Here is a 23007-nt window from a genome sequence, read left to right as displayed (position 1 = left end):
TTTTAAAAATAAAAAATAGTTCTTTTATTGTTCTTGTTTGAGTTATTGTTCGGACTTTAAAATTTCAATTCGAAGTGCGTTAAAGTTCGTTTGAGATAATAATTGTGTGTTGAATGATCGAATTCATTGTTTGACTTTTGATATCATCAAATCTGAGGCTGAAAATTTAATTCTCAAGGTTGAAAAATGTCGAACTCTTGAAGTCATTCTTTTTGTGTTAAAACTCAAAAATTGCTACTCATTTGAAAGCTTGTTGGTGAGTAATTTCTAGCTTTTGTTGAGTTTTTGAAGTGCAAAAAATTGAAGAGATTTAATTGAATGTTACTAAAAAATTGTTTGATATTGCAATTGAAGCTGATAATTGACATTTAACAACCGATTTCTTAGTTTGAAGATTGAGTTGAAATCTCAAAAAAATATAAAAAAAAATATGAAAGAGTTCTTAAAAGCTGAAAAATCTAAAAATCGATTTTGTGAATCTGTGACCCCAAAACCCAAACAATGAACTCAATCCTTCAACACGCAATCACAACCTCAAACAAACTTCAGCTCACTTTGAAATTGGAGCTCCAAAGTCCGAACAACAACTCAAACAAGAACAATGAAAGAATTATGTTTAATTTTCTTTTTGTGACAGAGATGAACAAGCTATAACAACGTTATTGAGAGGAAGATATTTTTGCCATGTTGGACTGCATGGGTGGACTGTCATGTCAGCGCTAATGACAAAAATAATATTTTAAGGGTATTTGTGGTCCAAAACATAGATGGCAATGGTAGTTCGATCCCAAATATATATTGAAGGGTATATAAAAGCTATTTCAAATATTTCGAGGGTAATTTTAATCCTTTTTCGGAAAAATAACAATCAGTTTCTTCTGGCAAATAGTTCAATGACTTTCTTTTTCATCGGCTTCTTCCACCACTTGATTAAAAAAAACACTTGATAATTATTATTTTAAAAAAAACTTTTATTTATTTTGTAACAAATAAATTATTCAATTACTTTTATATTTTTTACCTATACATGGTGTATTATTTATTTGCCCTTTTAAGGTACATCGTCTAGTCAAGTTCAACATATTCCTCATTAACAATTAAAGTCATAACTTGTTAGCAATATTGTAATTATTTCGAAAGATTTATTTAGACAACTAAGTTAATTTGAGCTAAAATAAAATATTTAACGCGAACAATCAAATCTATGTATCTCAAAAATACCCGTGAATCATAATAAATATAGAAAATTAACCCAATTCTTTTGTACACCAAAAGAAGAAGAAAAAGGTACCATAGAAAAAGTAGTACTTCAACTCCCTTTTTAAACAAACAAATTAAAATGGTTAATATGATTATGTTGCAACATATAGATAAGTGGAGAAAGTAGAAACTATTGTAAGGTGAGAAACTTTGCCAATTTGGAGTAGGAAGTGATAAAATATTATGTATTCACCGTCCTTTTCAAATCTGTTATTAATCCTTTTCTTTTATAGTTTTTATCTGTTTTATAATTGTATATTATTAATATGTTAATATAGCTTTTTCCGTTTAAATAAGACTTTTGAGTCTGGAATTCTTATAAGCTAAAAATATATAAATGTCATTAAAATTGATAGTCTTAAATATGTCAGGTAAAAAATTGAAATTAAAAAATTGTCAAAAAAAGAGACAGCTTTTTAAATGAACTAATAAGGAAAGTAAGATAAACAAAATGAAATGAAGGAAATATTTATTTTGTACTACATATTAATTTATTATTGATTCCTATAACCACGAGAGACTGAAGAAGTAATACCATTAATTGTGATATTAATAGATTATTAATATTTATTACCTTACGACATCTATCTCTTTTATGTTATCATTGATTCTACACTTATTACAACAAGTTATGCAATCAAAATGATTCCGTTTAGATTGATTTAATTTAAATAGATTTTATGTTTCAAGTGCTTAATAACAATTTTTATGTATTGGAGCTTAATTTATGAGGAAAACTAATAATTATAAACGATAGAAAAACTAATATAATTAATCAAAGCAAACATGCTTTTAACTAAAACGCAATAAGTTGGGCAACAATTTCAACTTATTATTTTTGGCTTATTTTAGCAAAGAAATATTTTTCTTAAAAGATATTTTCGAACTTCATCAAACACGATAAATATTTGAAAAAAACTTAGAACCAACTTTTAAATTCATTCAAATGAGCTTTACTAAAAACAACGTGTTTTTAGTTCAAGCATATATTTCCTCGTTCTTTAATACTCGAGGAGAATAATACATTTTCATTATCCAACTACAATAACTCTATATAAATGTAATCGCGAGAGGCATGTATACATTTTTGAGAAATATAAATATAATTGAAAAATAAAAAGTATACTTTATAATAGAAATATTAAGTGAAGTGAGTATCCCAACACTTTTTCATTATATTTGTAAAAAATAAAAATATTTTCTCAAATACTCTGTTTACGGATTATTAATAGTTAATTCACCAACAACTCACGTCTCCTTTGAATTTCTCAAATAGCAATTAAAACAAAGAAATGTTTTTAGCACAAATAAATTAATATAGGATTGACATCTTTTAATTAAATACAAGTATATTTTTAGTTATTTAAATTTTTAAATAAAATGATCACACTTCAACGTAACAATAACAATCATAAGGTCCTGATTTATCTTTCACTGTCATCTATTATCAAAAACGATTTTCATATATTTGACACATGAAAATATGAAATATGAGTTAGATGTGGTGTTCAAAACGCGTAACTCCCAACTGTCTGATGGCCACCTTTTATTGAATTTAATGAATTGTTGAAATAGTCCAGGTTCTTTGTTACTTGAAGGGTTAGGTAGATAAAATTGTAATTGGAGTCATACTTAATGGATTTATTTTTCATAAAATATAAAAGTTTGATGCAAAGTTTTCATTTTTTAAAATTACTTAACAAGTGTATTTTGGCAAAATAGAGGAATACATTCACAAACCAGTTAGTAGCTACAAAATGACTTCTTATAATAAGTTATTTGGACTAGTTTTTTCATATTTGATTTCATATTATACACAAGTATCCAGAAATTAGTATAACAAAAGATCATAGTATTGATGACAGAGCTAGTTTTCCACCTATGAATTCTACAAAACTCAAACAGTTTTGATGCATAACTAGTACTAGTATTTATATTGAGACAAATTAAAGAAAAACATATAATACCTAGTTAAGTACAACAACTAGCTAAACATGTCATTAGGGGTGGAGCTACTTGGACACCCTTCATCAAAAAATGATATTGTATATACAAATTAAATGATAAACGAAATGATTAAATAACATATTTTGAATACCATAATACAATAAGGTGTTGTAGCACAGTAATTTCAGATGCTTTAAAAGCACTAGCACTTCATAGTGTTTGCGTGTTCAAATCTACACCCTTGGTGAAATTAAGAGGAACAACATACATAGAATTGGAGCTGCCCCCAAGTTGGCACAAACACAATTAATCATGATGAAATATTACTGAAAATTTACACAACCCAATACTTCACTTGCCTTTTTTTTTTTCTTTCTATAAATACCTTTCCTCATTCTCTTCCTAGACCAAACACTAGCTATACTTTTTAATTTTTTTAGTAAGAATGAGTTCTTTGTCAAAATTTATGAGTGCTAATGTAGTTTTGTCTAAGCTGGCTACTAACAAACAATATGCTGAAAATTTGCCATATGTGGAGGGGATGAAAGCATACGATAATAATCCTTTCCACCCTGTGAAAAACCCGAATGGGGTTATTCTAATGAATCTCGCGGATAATCAGCTTTCAGTTGACCTGATTAAAGAATACTTGACTAAGAAAAATCTACAAATTTCCATTGAATTTTTCAGGAAATTAGCCAACTTCCAAGACTATCATGGCCTGCCTGAATACACAGAAGTAAGTATCTTTAATTATTTTACGATCCTGATACATCCTATTACGAAATATGATCAATAGCTAGTACGTATTGTTAAAATGGGTGATATATTTTTGATCCTTCATATAGGGCCGGTGCTCAAAACATATTTACAATTATTTACTTGACTTTTTTTGTTTTTGTTTTTGTTTTTTGCAGGCAATTGCAAAATATATGGAAGAAACAAGAGGGGGTAAGGTTAAGTTTGATCCAAAACGTGTAGTAATGTCTGCTGAAGCTAATGGAGCTAAACAAACTCTCATCTCTTGTTTGGCTGATCCTGGTGATGCTCTTTTAGTCCCTGCCCCTTTTTACCCAGGGTATGCATGTGTGTTCTCCAATCTTAAACTTGTTCATATATTATCGGGGAACTAATCAGAGGCGGAATCAGGATTATGAGTTTGGGGTTTCTACATTTTTTGTTGATAGTGCAATTGGAACCCACAACTCTATTGTCGAAAACATTTTCACAACTCCTTCCTTACCACTAAGTTGTCAATCAATTTTGTTAGGAGTCGTTTACGAGTTAATATACATATATATTTATTGATTTTTCTAGTATATATACAGGATCTACGGAAAAGCTATTGGGTTTGCTTAAACCACGAACTCCCACCTAACTCTGCCCCTGAGAACACAACAGATCCTTATTTGTTTTATTCATCTTCATCGTTTCTCAAGCTTAAACCCCTACCATTCTTTTTTTTTTTTATCTTCTTCATTGTATTGCTTTTCTAGATCTACCATCACTGGCCTTCACCTTTTTTGCCGATAGAAATGGATATCAAGACCTATATTTATACTTTTTTCTCTCTTCATCTAGAAAAGCAATACCTTCTTCATTGTATTGCTTTTCTAGATCTACCATCATTGTCCTTCACCTTTTTCGCCGATAGAAATGGATATCAAGACCTATATTTATACTTTTTCCTCTCTTCATCTAGAAAAGCAATACAATGATCTTCTTCATTGTATTGCTTTTCTAGATCTACCATCACTGTCCTTCACCTTTTTCGCCGATAGAAATGGATATCAAAACCTATATTTATACTTTTTTCCTCTCTTCATGTTACTCTCTTCTTCCCACAAAACAACACTAAAAAAGAGGAAGAGAAAGAACAAATTAATCGTAAAATGTTAGTCAAAACTCTTATAATTTAACTCAAAAAAAAGAAAAAACCATAACAATTAAAAGTGGACAAAGAGAGTAGTAACTTTTTTACCTAGCATCTACGTATAATCATTTAATGCTACGTATAATCATTTAATGGGTTGTTTGACACATTAATTATATTCTTTTCCGATAGCCATTCAAATAATTGACTCCGATCCCCATCCATTTCAATGTCATACACAAAAAGACAACTCGAAGACTCATAAAAATAAAGTTTAATCTGCAGCAGATCCACACCCGTTTTCTCTGTCCTATTTTATATGAGTTAGTTTGATTTGATATAAAATTTAAGAAAAAAGGGAATATTTTTTAAAATTGTGATAAAAAATAAGTGATAGATATTTGTATGACTATAAATTATGTACATTTAAAGTTATATTATTATTTGATATAGAAATATATCATTCGTTTTTACACGGACTAAAATGAAAAGTAAATCATATAATATATTGAAACAGAAAGTGTAATATTTTTGAAACTATATATGCAACACCTATTGTTCTATCTTAATTCTTAATTGAACAAAACAAATAGTATATATGATAATAATAAACACATAAATCACCTTATTGTCATTTTTATTGTTGTTAACTTCAAAATGGAATCTCTACATACATAAATTGGGATGCCATTTCAATATTTATAAGGATTTAAGTTATCTACGCAGATTTGCTAAGGACATACGTTGGGGAACTAATGTTCAACTTGTGCCCATTTCATGCAAGAGCTCCAACAATTTCAAGATCACTATAGAAGCTATCAAAGAGACATTTGAAAAAGTCCAAGAAGAAAAAATCAAAGTCAAAGGCATGATTTTGTCCAACCCTTCTAATCCATTAGGCACTATTTTGGATAGGGACACACTAAAAAAAATCTTGACCTTCACTAACGAACATAACATCCACCTTGTTTGCGATGAAATCTATGCTGGCACCGTATTTGATGCTCCACAATTCGTTAGCATCGCTGAAATTATGGATGAAATTTCATGTGTTAATAAAAAATTGGTACATATTGTGTCTAGTGTTTCCAAAGAAGTGGGTTTTCCAGGATTTCAAGTGGAAATTGTGTATTCCTTCAATGATGATGTCGTTAATTGTGCTAGAAAAATGTCGAGTTTCAGTCTTGTTTCCTCTTTGACACAACATTCTCTACCTTCCATGTTTGGCAATGGATTTATCGAAAAATTTCTCATTGAAAATACTAAGAAATTAAGGGAAAGGCATGAGAAATTCACTAGCGAACTTGAAAAAGTCGGAATCAAATGCTTAAAAAGCAATGCTGGGGTTTATTGCTGGGTGGATTTGAGAACTTTGCTGAAAGAGCAAACACCTGATGCTGAGGAGTCACTATGGAAACTGATCATAAATGACGCGAAGCTCAATATCTCACCTGGATCTTCTTTTAGTTGTTCGGAGGCAGGATGGTTTCGAATTTGTTTTGCAAATATCGATGATCAAACTATGGAGATCGCCCTCCAAAGAATTCAAAAGTTTGTTCAGTCTAACACTAGAAAATTAATGTTATGAGTTTCAATATGTTGCCTCCTAATTATCTGAGGAGTTGTTGTTGTTATTATTACTATTATAAATAAAGAAGTTGTATTATTATTCACAAGTTTATCAGTCAAATTTATTTTGGTACTATATGGTTTTAATTATTATTTTATTTGGTCAAATATTGAACTTTTATTTAATCAAAAGTGAATCATTTACAAATTGATAGTTCCACTGGACTCTAGGAACTTGACCTCGAAGAAAAAAAACCTCTTATGTATTAAGAAAATTATAATATTTTTGGTCTAGCTTTTAGATATCTAAATTTTTTGTTTAAAATATCGAATTAATGTAATATAATTTAACTTTTAAAATTAATCAATTTGCCTTTCAAAAAACTCAACGATAATTAAAAGTGGACGGAGAAAGTATGTAAAAGTAAACGGAGGAAATAATAAAATATTATATGAAAAATGTTGGTGGACTTTCTCAACAATTTATCACCAATCACTTGAACTGAAAAATGTTGGGACTGATGTCTCTTTCTCATATACTCCTCCGTCCCTAATTACTTGTCAACTTTTAAATTCACACACCTATTAAAAAATTAATTATTGACATAGTGAGTTTACCATTTTATCCCTATTAAGATGAATTAATTAATATTTTCAAAAAGTTCTACCTTTTTCAAAGTAATTAATTGAGGGTATAATATAATTTTTTTTTTGTCCTTTTTTAATTTGTCAAAATGGACAAGTAATTAAAGATAACTATAAAAAAAAATGGACAAGTAAATCGAGACACAGAGTATAGTTAAAGCCCACAAGATATTATTCATTCTCTTCAGAAGACTTCTTTGTCCAACGCACGTGCATCAAAATACTGTTTTTCCAACGTCATTAATTAAATCTAACGTTTTTCATGATTTCATCTCTATAAAGTAATTCTTCAATGCCAATTATTTTTCACAATCAAATGTTATTAGTAAAGGATTATAATTTTCTCTCAATATTATGATAAAACAACCATTGAAATAATACTTCCACCCTCAAACATTATGAATTTTAATAGAAATGATTTCTTAATGGCCCCAAATATTTATTTTTAATTTTTTTTTAATCATGAATTGTTGTAATTTCATATGAATCGAACTAGTATTTCTTAGCAATTTTTATTTATTTGTAAAAATAATAATTAAACACTGATAAAAAAAAATTCATTGTTTTTTTTTGTTTTACTTATACATGAATCATGATGTGTCTTTAATTAGTACGTAGTACATCGTCTGGTCAAGTTCCACTTTTTCCTCATTAACAAATTAAAGTGTAACGGCTCATGTGGTCGTTTTGAGTAATAGAACTTTTTATCACCTTTTCCACATTCGAACGATTAATCCCATGAAATTTCAAAAGTTTAAGAAAAAGACCTTTGTAATCGAAATTTTCACTCTCATCATAACCACGAAATGACAATCCATTTCTTAGGAGAAACCTTACCACATCGATTGAGGCATTTAAACGAATTCGATAATCATTTTTTTTTTTTTATTATTATTATTATATTATTATTATTATTATTTTATTATTATTATTATTATAAATAAAGTTGTTGTATTATTATTATTTTTTATTATTATTATTATTATAAATAAAGTTGTTGTATTATTATTCACAAGTTTATCAGTCAAATTTATTTTGGTACTATATGGTTTTAATTATTATTTTATTTTGGTCAAATATTGAACTTTTATTTAATCAAAAGTGAATCATTTACAAATTGATAGTTCCACTGGACTCTAGGAACTAGACCTCGGGAAAAAAAAAACCTCTTATGTATTAAGAAAATTATAATATTTTTGGTATAACTTTTAGATATCTAAATTTTTTATTTAAAATATCGAATTAATGCCCAAAACCTTCGACCCTTCTTTCTAAATGGGGGTGCCCGAGGCACCTCATCTTCTCATTTCGTCGTTGCTCATTCCCGTTAGGCCGAAGTGTTTGGCCTTTCCTTCTCCGCGCCCGCTCAGGCTTCGCTGACCTATCGCGTGGTAAAAAGAAGAAAGTATGAAAGAATAGTAAACGGAGCACACCGCAGAAAGATTCTAAATATGAAAATATAATTTAATTTTTAAAATTAATCAATTTGCCTTTCAAATAATTCAACGATAATTAAAAGTGGACGGAGAAAGTATGTAAAAGTAAACGGAGGAAATAATAAATATTATATGAAAAATGTTGGTGGACTTTCTCAACAATTTATCACCAATCACTTGAATTGAAAAATGTTGGGACTGATGTCTCTTTCTCATATACTCCGTTGTCCCTAATTACTTGTCTATTTTTGAATTAACATACCTATTAAGAAAATAATTATTGACATAGTGAATTTATCATTTTACCCTTATTAATTATGAAGTGGATGAATTAAAAATTTAATAATTTCAAAAAGTTCTACCTTTTTCAAAGTAATTAATTGAGGGTATAATAGGAATTTTTTTTGTCCTTTCTTAATTTGTCAAAATAGATACTAAGTAATTAGGGACAATTATAAAAGAAAAAATGGACAACTAAATTAGAAACAAAGAGACTATATTTAAAGCCCACATGATCTATTCATTCTCTTGAGGAGACTTTTTTGTCCAACACACGTGCATCAAAATACTGTTTTTCCAACGTCATTAATTAAATCTAACGTTTTTTCATGATTTCATCTCTATAAAGTAATTCTTCAATGCCAATTATTTTTCACAATCAAATGTTATTTAGTAAAGGATTATATTTTTCTCTCAATATTGTGATAAAACAGTCATTGAAATAATACTTCCACCCTCAAACATTATGAATTTTAATAGAAATGATTTCTTAATGGCCCCAAATATTTATTTTAATTTTTTTTTATCATGAATTATTGTAATTTCATATGAATCGAACTGGTATTTCTTAGCAATTTTTATTTTATTTATTTATTTGTAAAAAAAAAAACTAAACACTGATAATTTTTTTTTACTTATACATGAATCATGATGTGTCTTTAATTAGTACGTAGTACATCGTCTGGTCAAGTTCCACATTTTCCTCATTAACAAATTAAAGTGTAACTACCCATGTGGTCATTTTGAGTAATAGAACTTTTTTTTTCATAAAAGACTCTTTCGATAGATTCTGAATATGTATTTTGGACTATTTGTAACTATAGTTATATGATTAAGGGGATAGTTTAATAATTAATTTAATTGATGGTTAAAGAAAATAATATTAAAATTAGTAGGGGGTCACTTTTACCACTTTTATAATTAGGAATGTATAATAATTAGGGTAAAAAAAATATTCTGGAGAAGGGAAGAAAAACAAAGAAGAGTCGCATGATCGTAAAGGAAAATTTGAAAGGCGGCTTCAGGTAATCCCTCACCACGCCTAATCCATGTATTGATTTATATCATATTTAATTAATATTACAATATGTTGGTTTGTGAAGAACTGGGTTTCAATTTGATTGGACCGTTGATTTTACAATTGATGATCGAATAGCTTTCTGTTGAAAATTATTAAAGTATAATAGTGGGTGCCTAAATTGCATTCTTTTGGCATAATAGTGGTCATTTTAGTATGAGTATAGGTAGTGCTGCAAATTGAGTTTCGCAGCGAGTAATTGTTAATGAAGTGAAATGTAGTAATAATAAATGATAAATTAACGGTATTATTAGATTGGGGTGTTACGTTTCAACACGGTATTATTAGATCGGGGTATCATGTTTCGATACGGTATTATTGGAGTCACGTTTCGACATGATATTATTGGACGGGGTGTTACGTTCTGACACGGTATTATTAGATCGGGGTGTCACGTTCCGACTCGGTATTATTGGATCGGAGTGTCACATTCCGACACGGTAACATTAAAGAGGAAAACATATTGAATTAACTAAATGTACTCAATCTCAAAGAACTCATTTCCCAAACGAGTGTGGTGTGGAGGCATGAGTCCTCGTGTGTGTGTTTGATATTGTGATTGATTACGTACTTGCTTCAGTTGTCACTTGTTCATGTTGTTTGTTGTTTATCACCTCCTAAGTGCTATAGTTGATTTTATACTATTACTTTATGCATATTAGTTACTATTTTGAGTCGGCCATGATATCTACTCAGTACATGTTGCCCTGTACTGAGCCCTACTTGTGCTTTTCTTTGTTTTTCTTTTGTGGAGTGCAACGAGTGTACCATCGACTTCGACTTGCCCTCAGCTCTAGCTAGTCTCCAGCATATCAGGTTCCAGGGTGAGCTATTCATTCAAGCTCGTGTTGGATTCTCTTGGTCATGGTATGATGTCCTTAGTTTTCAGACATAAATTATTTTATTCATTTATTTTGGTGTCGTTAATACTCTTAGACTTAGTATTTGAAGATTAGATGTCTTTGATGTGATGACTTTCAGATTTTGGGAATGACATATAGTAGACTTCAATGGATTTGTGTTTCTTACCCTAATAAGATTTAAGCTTTTGCATTATGGTTAGTATTTTGTAAGTTGAATGGTAAATATAAGTTGGGGTTGAATTCATTGGTTCGCCCACCTAAGAGGTTAAGTGTGGGTGCCACTCATGACTCGGTTTGGGTCATGACATAAAATCATAACTTTCAGAAAATTATATATTGTACGTGTAGTTAAGATACAATTTTTAAGGTTTTTACGAAGGAGAAATTATCTAATTAAACTAATATTCCTATCATATTTATTAGTATAGCTTACAGAAATCTCATACATTTTGACGCTAATTACATTCTATTCCGAAAGTTTTTCCAACTACAAATTTTAGATTTTTTATGCTCTCGGATACATTTCTTGATTATCAGATACATTGCAAATGATACATTACTTAATGAGAATTATATATCCTAGAGGAAATAGAGATATATCCGAGAGGGGATAGAGATATATTCGAGAGGGGTTAGGGATATATCCAAGGGGAGATTTTTGTAATTTTCTTTAGAATGATATGAAATTCAAAGATTGTGATATCTTAAGTTGTGCATTTAGATAAAAAAAATTATTTACTAATTCTCTCTCATTAGTGAAATAATATATAATTGTTAAAAATTATAGATAAAATATAATTTATTCAAATATAAAAAGAATTAGTAAATATAATAAAAATATTTATGTAATTAAATAGTTTTTCCTTAATAAAAGGGTTTATAAACCAAAAAACTTATATATAAAAAAAACAAGAAGAAAGAAAAAGTATCTTGTGCATGTTAGTAATTTTTGGAATATATATAATTAAAATACAAAAAAGTCAAAATGTAATTATATTAGATAGTAATAAATATATGAGCAACTTTCACATATAGCAAACAAAAAAAATCATATTTGTATGATATAACAAAGTTTAAATCATTGTGCTCAATAGCAAACATATATATGTATAATTCGCTATACATATACAATTGAAAGCTATGTCTATTTCGCTATACATATATACAAAAAGAAGCAATTGTATAATTCGTTCGCTCTTTCTTTCACTTTATACAAACATAAATTATACATTATACAAACATAAAACTGGGCAGGGGAATATTTTTATTGTATAATTATAAGTGTATAGGACAAATATATATGTATTTGCATGTGTATATACAATTTTCTCGCGCTTTATACAAACAGAAACACAATTTATACAATTATGTTGTATAAAACGAGAAAAAGAGAAAGGCAGAAGAGAACTGGGCAGGGAAATATTTTTATTGTATAATTATAAGTGTATAGGACGAATATATATGTATTTGCATGTGTATATACAATTTTCTCTCGCTTTATACAAACAGAAACACAATTTATACAATTCTGTTGTATAAAGCGAGAGAGGGAGAGTGACTAGCGAGAGAGGGAGAGTGACTAGCGAGAGTTTGAGGGAGAGAGGCGATTGACAAACAGTTTGCTACAAGACACAATTAAATCAAAGTGTGATTATATCATTTAATTTGAATTAATAGTTTGCCATTATGTACAATTTTCCCTAAATATATCTCGTGTTTTTTCAAATAGAGGGAGAGTGACGAGCGAGAGTTTGAGGGAGAGAGGCGACTGACAAACAGTTTGCTACAGGACACAATTAAATCAAAGTGTGATTATATCATTTAATTTGAATTAATAGTTTGCCATTATGTACAATTTTCCCTAAATATATCTTGTGTTTTTTCAAAGCTTATAAGAGGTGACAATGCCATAAATGAGGAGCCTAGTTGAGAGAAAAGACGGTGAGAAAATCCCTAGAGATAGAGAAAGGACATTAAGAAAGTGGCTATTGCCAATTAAAATTATAGAATTTCCACTAGCAATAGATACTAGTTTAATTCGATTGAATTATCATGCAGGTGATTGATCATGCGATTTCATTTCATGATATAAAAATTATGCGAAGAAATCAACATTTGAATATGTGATTTATATTTGGAGTTTTAAATTCTCCAAAAGTCATGATTTGAGAATTTCAAATCATGATATGGTTTTTTCAAATACCAAAATTAACCCACAAGTTTATATTTTATTAAAAGTAACTCACATATAACTTATACTAGATGGGCATGGCCCATGCCAGCACGGGCCCAACACGTATATTTGTGTATTTTTGACCTTTTTTTAATTTCCAATGCAGAACAAATGACTTTTGAACACTTGTATCAAAAACATTTTAATTGTCATTAAATAATACATAACATATAAAAATTGAATATTGTAATCACTGTAGTTCTAGTTAAATAAAGAGGAACTCAAAAACTAAATAAATCTTCTATAGTTGATGCAAAGAAAAATCCATCCATTCAAAAGTCCTCCCTGCATTGTTGTCACAAGCTAAGATTTTGACAAAGAACCTGAAGCATAATAAGCAAACCTTAATTGTTAACGGTATAAACTTATCATCTTCCTTAATATTTTGTTCACATTACTCAAATCAAATACTACTATGAAGAAGACTCGGTAAATGTCTCATTAAATAAATAGGGCAAATGCATTTCACAGAAATCACACTCACAGATCGATTTGTGTAAATACCTTTGGTAACTTGCTTGTGGAATTATTCGAATTGAAAATGTCATAACAACCAAAAAGCAGAGAACATAATTTATACTTGATTCTCTTCCGTAGAAACTTCACCAATCATTATTCATAATAAAAGGAACTTTAATTGCTAAAAAAATAGAAAATATCAAGTACACTGAAAAGTAACTTTGAGTTGTAGAAGGAAAGGAGAAACTACTTCTTCCCTTAATATATTATAACTTAGGTATTTTAAGAAGTCATCAAACCCTTGAATATCTTTCAAGGAATCTTCCTACTAACTGGAAATTAGGAGTTGATTTCCTCCTTTATACTGTCTTACATTTTGATCGTATTAAAATTTATATCCTCATTTTGTCATATTTAATTAGTAAATGCTTTTGTATCATCAGTATGTCACTTTACCTACAATCTTTGTTTCGGCAATACACCATCTACAATGAATTTCATTGTTAGTTCTTCTCATTTATCATGAGATCAAATATAGTCAGTTGTCTCACCTTGTCCTTTCTGTCAATAATATTAGTACTTGAAGAGACTTATCAGATCGAACAACTTACAACTCTTGGAACTTAGAGAACATTTTTAAGACATATGAAATAGCCTAGAAGACTCAAAAAATAACACTACTGTAGGAGTTAATGTTCACTGATTTTATGTTCTAACAAATTCTTTAACATCTAATGAGTTTTCATTAAATATAGAGGCAACTAATATATTATAAAGATATGCGGCAAAACATCATCAAAACTAAATCATTCTTTAGCTACTACATAACACCTTCATATTTATAGAGCATAAAATAAAACCATATAGATGATTCCTTGTGCATGCCAGAAACAACTTACCATTAAACTCTTTGTAAAGCTTCTCCTGTTAGTACCCTTTTGCCAAGATCATTTCTCCATATTCTTCTTCATTTTTATTTTTATTTTCTCAGACGCTGAATTTATTTAGTGATAGCAAGCACAATATTAACTTTTTTATTGTAAAAATAACTAAATTTAACTTAAGGGAATCAATACGGAAGAACTTAAAAGTAATATAAAATTGAAATTTTTCTGCTCAATTTCAACAATGCCAAAGAAATTTTAACTTTTTAACAGCTGGACTTCTTCAAACACCTAATGGTGTTAGATATGTAAGCATAAGATAAATGTAAAGAATCATAACCATAATACAAAACCTGTCACGACCCGGGAGCACCCCCAAGTCGTAACAAGGCGTACTCGACCCCGAAGGGGTCTTATACAAGCCACATAGTCATTCATTGCATTCAATAATGAAAATAGTGCGGAATAATAAAAAAAAACTTATTTACATCCACACATTTAAACTTCTTAAAACAACTTTAAAAACACACAGCGGAAGTCTAAGTCTCACATGGCCATCTTAGACACAGTCGCAAAACATAAGTAGGGACACGACCCTTTACAATCAAAAGAAGTCTATTACATGAACAAAAGAACTTAAAAGTCTTGTCCTCGAATCGATGAGGACATACCAAGTCTTGGAGGAAAGCAATCCAACACTTCAAACTAGCTAGGAGTGATCACTTGCCGGAACCTACACTTATAGAAAATAGAGAAATATGGAATTAGCACAATTAAGTACTAAGTATGATGACCATGCAAAACATGCTTTAAAAGGGACATTTTGGTTAGAAACCATGCATTATGCCACTTTTTGAAGTACCATGAATAGTTGCATAAAAGACATACAATACAAGCATAAACATCAAGTAAGTCATAATATTACCTTTAAACAATTTCATCATGAAAACCTTTACCTTGGACCTTCACCTCAAGAACCCTTATGTTATACCTCGTGCAATGTATGGATGGCGTCCCATACCACTATCCATACTAAGGTACCACATTTAGGTCACTTAAAGTAACTTATCATTCCTTTCTTTCACCTTTGCACAATATTCATACATAAGAGGTATATCATTAATTAAGACATGACAAGGGAAAATAACTCATAATATAACCCAAGTATAGCATGCATCTCATATTAAACATTCGAGAGCCAACATTCTTTAATAACCTCATTTAGGGCACATTTGTGTCACATACATTAGGATTTAGAGAAACTCACTATGACCCTCTCCAAGCCTACTCGTGCAATGTATAGGTAGCATCTCATACTACTACCTACACTTTGTAGAGCTTATCAAGAAACCATAATAAAATCTCACATGATGGGAAGTAAGCGTTTAACCGACATAGACCATGAGAGCTTGTCATGGAATCCGGTGTCATGAGTCCCCACACCGAAAAGAGGTGGTCTACTTGCCTAAGGAAGACCGGTATATATAGCTTAATGGATCCACTAGCTTCCTATGCGGGCACATAGTTTATGGGATAAGGTAGACGATCATTGAAACTCATGCCTAACTGTCAGGGGAGTTTCCATCTAACCAAATCCGCTCGGTGCTTAGCCTACATTCCCATAGAATAGTTCATTACTTTGACATCATCACACATGAAAGGGTGCCATAAGCCTACCGATTCAAGGTACATTATTTAACACATGAAAGGGTGCCATAAGCCTACCGATTCAAGGTACATTTAGGAAAGCTCATTAACTCCTCTTGAAAGGGTGCCATGGGCCTACCGATTCAAGTCTCATCATTAACCTTTATGGAAAGGTGCCATAGGCCTACCGAATCCAAGGTTCATTACTTATCATTAATGGAAGGGTGTCATTAGCCTACCGATCCAAGGTTCATTATAAGCATGTGTGGAAGGGTGCCATAAGCCTACCGATCCAAGGATTCAACAATCAACAATATAATCATTTATATAAGAAAATGATGCATAAGCCCTACCAATTCAAGGTATACTTTATATTGAAGAATCCTTCATATTATATCATCAACATTCATGAGTGTCATCAACACATCTCTGGATTTCCATACATTTCATAACTCAAACTTTAAAGCATCGATTCATCAATTCTCCATAGTTGGACATTTTGTCAAACACCTTGAAGGCATGTAATAGAATCAAAGAGCATGGAAAAATAGGGTAGTAATTATGCAACCAAACCAGTGAACAACCTACAACAACACCTTTACATTCATAATTAAACACCTCCACCATAAGTGGATCAAACCAAGCAAGAACAATTTTATCCCTAATATGAGATTAAGCCAACTTACCATCCTCCAAAGCCATAATAACCATTACTCAATTCCCAACAATTCTATCACCACAAGGTGATTCACCCATAATTTGCCCATAAGGCCACAATCCTCAATTCATCCATATACCAACAATTCATCAACATTAAATCATAGGCATTAAACCCACTTCATAAGCAAATTCAAGTCTTTTAATGAAAACATGGGTTCTTGAAGAAGTTTCATATAAAATCATCTTAAAATCATAAATACAACTTCAATTCACCAATATAATGACTTTGAAAACATTTTACCCATGAATCCATAACTAGAATAGAAAATAGAAGTTTTGTTCTTTGAAAACTTTTGAAACCCTTTTTAATGGACTCCTTGAAGGAAAGATAATCAAGGATCAAGGGTCACCATACCTTTGCTATGATTCCCCAAGAAAATTGATGAAGAAAGCCTTGAATCCAAGCCCTAGCTCCAAGTTCTTCTTCTTCTTAATGGAGGATTGTAGAGAGGGAAATGTTTTTAGGGATGGGAATTGGATTATGGTATCTAGGAAATAATATAAGTCCTTTGAAAAAAAGGGTCCAACACTTAGAAAAATTTTCAGGCGGGTGAACAGTAATGAACAGTAACATTAGCTACTGGAATTTGCATTTTCTGCTGGACAGACTTTACGAAAATGGGCATAACTTCTTCGTCCGAACTCCGAATGAGGTGAAACGAAGTGAGTTAGGTAGCTAACTCAAAGGGCTTTCCATGGATATATTATTAGCCACCCAAATAATTTGTGTGCTAGGAGATATGACCCTCCAAAGTAGACCCTCGAAAAAGGCTTCACTTGGAAATTTCGGATTTTGATACGGTTGCTCTAAAATTTGGGTTAGACCCATTTCCCACTCAATTTGACCCCCTAAACAAGAATATGAAGTCGGATTTTCGAAAAACGAAACGGATCTTTTAATATACAGCTAAACAAGTTTCCGGTAACTTCCGAAGCACATTTTTAAGAACTTTTGGGTCAAATTCAAATATAATCATTTCATTAAGTTCTCGACTCCAAACTCACATGTGAGGCTCTAGTTTCACTCTATCATTTTCCGAGTCGTTACAAAACCCAAAACCCAAAAAGTATACAGTTACACGATGCTGTTATAGTGTGACTCCTATTATGTGCAATCATGTTATGACAACATCATCTTACAAGGAAAAATTTCTATATTTTCCTTGGTCACATGATAAATCAAATGTATTGGTGAGGTAATTAAAGAAACTAAGCTTATGAAATATCTTGTTTTCACCTATAGGCTCTTCCTTATATAATGTTGCTACATCTTCCCCCGCCTACTCCACATCCTCCAAAGGGACCCGAATCTGGAGAATAGACTCAATTACTTAAGAACTTGCCTATAGCCTATCCAACTTTGATAATGATTTCGTTTGCTGCACTCCTATTACATTGTCAAAGTGGTGCATCAACAATGGTTTTCTTTGGGGGAAGTAAGCGGCAAGAGCTACTAATTTGAGAGACATTTAAGCGATTGGAAGATAACATCTTAAGTATGTGCAGGTTTGTTGAAACTAATTGCAGAGCCAAACAACTGTAGTCGTAACAGAGAAGTGTGTCTTGTTGTCTAGATATAGAGATTCCTATTACTAAAAACATGAATATTGATATTTGGCTAGTGTTCTTGCGTAGAGTTTTACGTATTTGTAATGAATTTGTATCTCATATATCTTAGTATATTCCAAAAATATATATTGAAGAGCAAGCATATTTCTGCAGGAATATATGTTCCAGAATTCAGTAGTTCCATAACGCCAATTTACAACTCAACTTAGTAATATATTTGAATTCGACTAACAGAAAATATAAATCAACTACTGTCAAAATAATGAACTTCATCCAAAGAAAGCTACAATATCATATCAGTATAAACCAGCAGATCTAACTAATGCATATGAAAAACATGAGACCAAAATAAAAGTAGCAACAAAAATATGGTGAGAAAGTAAACAAATGTGAGAAATCGGGATAATCACGCAGGCAAAACGAAGAATTCTCCCACTAAACCATTAAGATGGTGGCAGTAATTAACACATAATATTATGTTAGCTTAGAATGCATAAAGGCGAAGCTCTAAAAATGTTAAACCACTGGACATGGCGAACACAATCAATAGATATTTTAAAGTTTTTTTTTTGGGTTCAACAATCAGTAGATATAAATGGTCAGATTGAGAAAAAGAGACCGCATCAAAAACAGAAATGTGTCACGGGAAAAGAGAGGATCCCTATTGAGGTTCACCTGATCTACAGAATTCCAGAGCATGAGGTTTAAAGGAAATAAATTCAGAATAGAATTGTTACTCCACCACTAAAGCTCAACCAAAACCGTCTGATGCAAAAAATACATACTAGACATTTATGACCCTCATCAATTTTCATGTGATACATTATATTATCTAATAATGCAGAGACACCAAAATCAAGAAAAATGAGAGACATATTAAAGGTAAGTTTCATACCTTAGAACATGGAGACCGTCTTCTATGTCCGATTTGAGTCTTGTCATTCATAGTACCAGGAAGCTAGCCTGTAAACTTTAAAGTAGAACTTCCTATTACCACAGAACACCAACAATCCATTCATATGATCTCACGACTTTGTTTATCATAACATCAATGACAAAAAATAATTTACCAGCTTGCCTGCTGATTCGTGCTAGTCCGTGCCAATTTTCAGAAAAAAAGATATGTGTATTTTAAGATTAACCATCATGTCATCAACTTAAGGTAGTTTGTTGTTTGTTTTATCTCCATTAGCCTCCAACAGAGTTAGACAAAAGGATGGGTGTTGAAGAAAAAATAGAAGACTAATTGTTGTGGTAGCAGAATGTACCTCATGTAGACCGCAAAATTGTGAACTCACCCTATAAGGAATTTAGTGTTGCAATCTCTACTCAAATCAGAAATTCATAGTCGGTAAATCAAAAATCGAATCAAAATGGGGAGAACCTATATTTTCTTGGTTTGATTTGGTAAAATTGAGGTCGGTATACGTGATGTATAACGATATAAAAATTTGATAGATTGTTTGAATTTCAAGCTTCTGCTCCATTCCGGCATCTCATGCTTGCAATTCTCCCCTATCTCCTTGAAGTAATAGACCTAAATAGGAGAAATTATTATATTAAATACAAATTTGCAAGTAGGCAAGTCGGAGAGGAGAAGGAGAAAAAGGGCCAGTGCTACAAATTACAATGAACTCTAAAATGTAGTGCATGCAACGGTATAACAACCCTAAATACCCAAGAAATCAACAAAGTTGAAAGAAAATTCAAACCAATCCAATGAAAAATTGACCTAAAGGCAAAATAAAAATAACATAAAATTAGATTAATCGATATCCGCTAGGTTCTACACTGGCAGGAAAAGGTATAATACCAGTGGGAAAGAAATTTAAAACTGAAGGGACGGTAGAAATCATTCCCAGAAGAAGAACAATAAGCTCACTTTACACAAGTTTTTTGTTAAATGTTCCAATGAAAAAGACAACACAATTAGTAGCACACGTGTTTCTTGATAAATAAAGAGCAATACACGTGTTAATAGAGTAGGTCATATATCTATGATAGATGGGCCCATTATAATGTACTATTTACATTAGGAATCACCCCCAAAGTTAATATTAGAATTACCTATTTGCCCTTGTTCGTCCTTCCCTACTCCCACTTCTAAATAAGAGTAATATATCTACTAGCCATTTGTTTCATATGTAAATAAAAGTTATAATTCATATCATTACTATTTAAATCGTTTATATCTCATATAACGATTATTCTCTCCAATATAAAATTATTTTTACTTCAAATCAATTCTTAATTTACCATTTATATTCGCTAAATTCATTATTTCTGATCAAATTTGTTACTAGTACTTCATTCAAATCAATGTTTAGTAATAAAAAAATTTCATCATTATATTGAGTGGACAAGACTAATCATCGTGACATTAATTACAAAAATAATTTCCTTATCTATTAACAACTTGAACACTTGAAACTTATGTTCAATTTTATTTTTTTATTGATTAAGGTTTGAGCAATAAATGTAGTATTTTCTAAAATAGTTTTTTGATAATGTATAAGGTAATTTTATAAAATTTTGTTTATTTGGTAAGATTGTATAAACAATTGGAACAATTTTGATAGTTTTACAACTTGTGGAGTTTTTACGTTAATGAGAAAACATACAACATAAAAAGTCCAAATCGTATGTCCAAACAAAACTTCAACTCCATCTCATAATTTCATATTGTATGATCTAACGATCCTAAATCTCTTACACCATCTAGTAATCTCAAAAGGTAATCAACCGCAATAGAACCACCATCTAGTGATAATATTGTAATATTAATTCTATCTTTATTCATTTTGTGTAATGCAAAGAACACAAAGTAAAATATGTTACAAAGAGAATAATTTTTTCATTTCAAAACAAAAGCAGAGTTTCTTTAGAATGTGATGTAATGGTCTTTAATGCCATTAACATTCACAATGAGTTATAAAAATTAACTCTTGATTCTACAATAATTCATATTGAAAATATCCTATATAAGTAGTGTCTTTTGTGAAAATTATACAACCAACAAAAAGAAGAGAAAAACCTTCTTCTCCTTTTTTTTAAGCTTATTCTTAGAATATTTGGGCAATTGGTTTTGGGTAACCTCTAAGCTTTCAGCCACGAGTTTACGTGTTAGAGAGCAACTGTGGACCTTGGGGAGCGATCAGCTACAATGATATACACTGGAGTCGAGTCGAAATCGCTTTCAAGGCAATAGTTTGCCATGACATGGTGTTTGTAATAGGTTATTTACTACTTTATAATTTCAGTCTAATATCAATATTGTAGTATTTTTCTCAACAAATACTTGTGACCTTGTAAAATATATATTTGTAGTTAAAAAAAGCATTAAAGGTAAGTAAAATCCTATTTATACTCTTAACTAAAATTATTCAGAATTCCATATTAGTTTACCGCTAATAGTTTCATGCCAAATTCACAACATTATAGTCTGAATTACTATGAAGGTTTTGACTTATTTATTGATCATGAAATTATAATTAATGTTCTAGAAACTTCTTGTTTATTGGCCCTTAGAATTTGAAGATCCTTTTAATTTAATCTAATTCAAAAGGCTTTAATTTATAGTTATTAATCATACAAATTGAATATATAGAGAATTTGAAGAAAAGGAACAACTTAAATCACATTATTATATCATGTAATTCTATTCGATCTTTACTGGAAAATTATCAAATAACAATCGAAACATATCAAGATTATTTTAGGTGAACATTGTACACATGGTGCATATGAAGGCAAATAACATAAATGGATGATTTAATCTTTCTAATTTGAGAGACCTAGGAAGATGGAGTCATGCATTGAGGTTTTAAAGGGATTAAGTGTTCGGAAAAGTACTACAATATTGATATTGAATTGGAATTGTAAAATAGTAAACAACTTATTACAAACATTGTGTCGTGGCAAGCCACTTCCTTGAAAGCGGTTTCGGCTTGACTCCGGTGCAAATCATTGTAGCCGGTCACTCCCCAAGGTTCCACGGTTACTCTCAAACACGTGCACTCGTGGCTGAAACTTTGGAGGTTGCCCAAAACCAATTGCCCAAAAAATATTCTAAGAATAATATAAGAAGAAAAGAGGAAAAAGTTTTTCTCTTCTTTTTGTTTGTGTTGGTGTCTTCTCTTCTTGTGCACAAAAGGCCATGCTTATATAAGATTTGCAAAGAGGAGTTTCAAAGTGAAGAGTTAAATTTGTATAACGTATTGTGAATGTTAATGACATTAAAGACCACTATACCACATTCTACAGAAACTCTCCTTTTTGTTTTGGAACGGAAATGTTATTCTCTTATTAACGTATTTTACAAAGAACGGAAATATTGTTCTTTGCATTGTATTATTAAAAAAGAAAATGAGTTTTAAGAGTCGCCACTTAATTTTTAACAAAAAATCAAGAAATCTTATTTTTCAAAAGATTAAAAACAGAAAATCTAATGAAAGTATTAAACGGGGTTCATATTAATGTTCTAGGAAGGGTTTTAAAGAACTTAGAAGATCCGCTAACATGCGGTTATTCGATAATTAACGATTT

General features: G+C 30.6%; 1 protein-coding gene across 1 annotated transcript; it reads left to right on the top strand.

Moving 5' to 3' along the window:
* The first annotated feature begins 3667 nt into the window (after positions 1-3667).
* Positions 3668-6668, top strand: LOC125831496 (1-aminocyclopropane-1-carboxylate synthase 4-like). Its single transcript, XM_049510673.1, has 3 exons — positions 3668-3946; positions 4125-4285; positions 5807-6668. The coding sequence occupies exons 1-3, from the start codon at positions 3674-3676 to the stop codon at positions 6666-6668; spliced, it is 1296 nt and encodes a 431-aa protein (XP_049366630.1). The 5' UTR covers positions 3668-3673.
* The last annotated feature ends 16339 nt before the right edge of the window (positions 6669-23007 follow it).

The sequence above is a fragment of the Solanum verrucosum genome, unplaced genomic scaffold (genome assembly GCF_900185275.1).
Source record: "Solanum verrucosum unplaced genomic scaffold, falcon-dt-bn FXZP01000049.1, whole genome shotgun sequence".
NCBI classification, from domain to species: Eukaryota; Viridiplantae; Streptophyta; class Magnoliopsida; order Solanales; family Solanaceae; genus Solanum; species Solanum verrucosum.
Note: the sequence above shows the minus strand (reverse complement) of the source record. Positions and strands in the feature narration are given on the sequence as shown.

What these genes read in the sequence shown, in the direction of transcription:
- LOC125831496 (XM_049510673.1), top strand. Translation starts at nt 3,674, where the DNA reads ATGAGTGCTAATGTAGTTTTGTCTAAGCTGGCTACTAACAAACAATAT. An exon ending in GCCTGCCTGAATACACAGAA is followed by an intron (nt 3,947 to 4,124) that starts GTAAGTATCTTT and finishes TGTTTTTTGCAG; the next exon opens with GCAATTGCAAAATATATGGA. An exon ending in CCTGCCCCTTTTTACCCAGG is followed by an intron (nt 4,286 to 5,806) that starts GTATGCATGTGT and finishes TTATCTACGCAG; the next exon opens with ATTTGCTAAGGACATACGTT.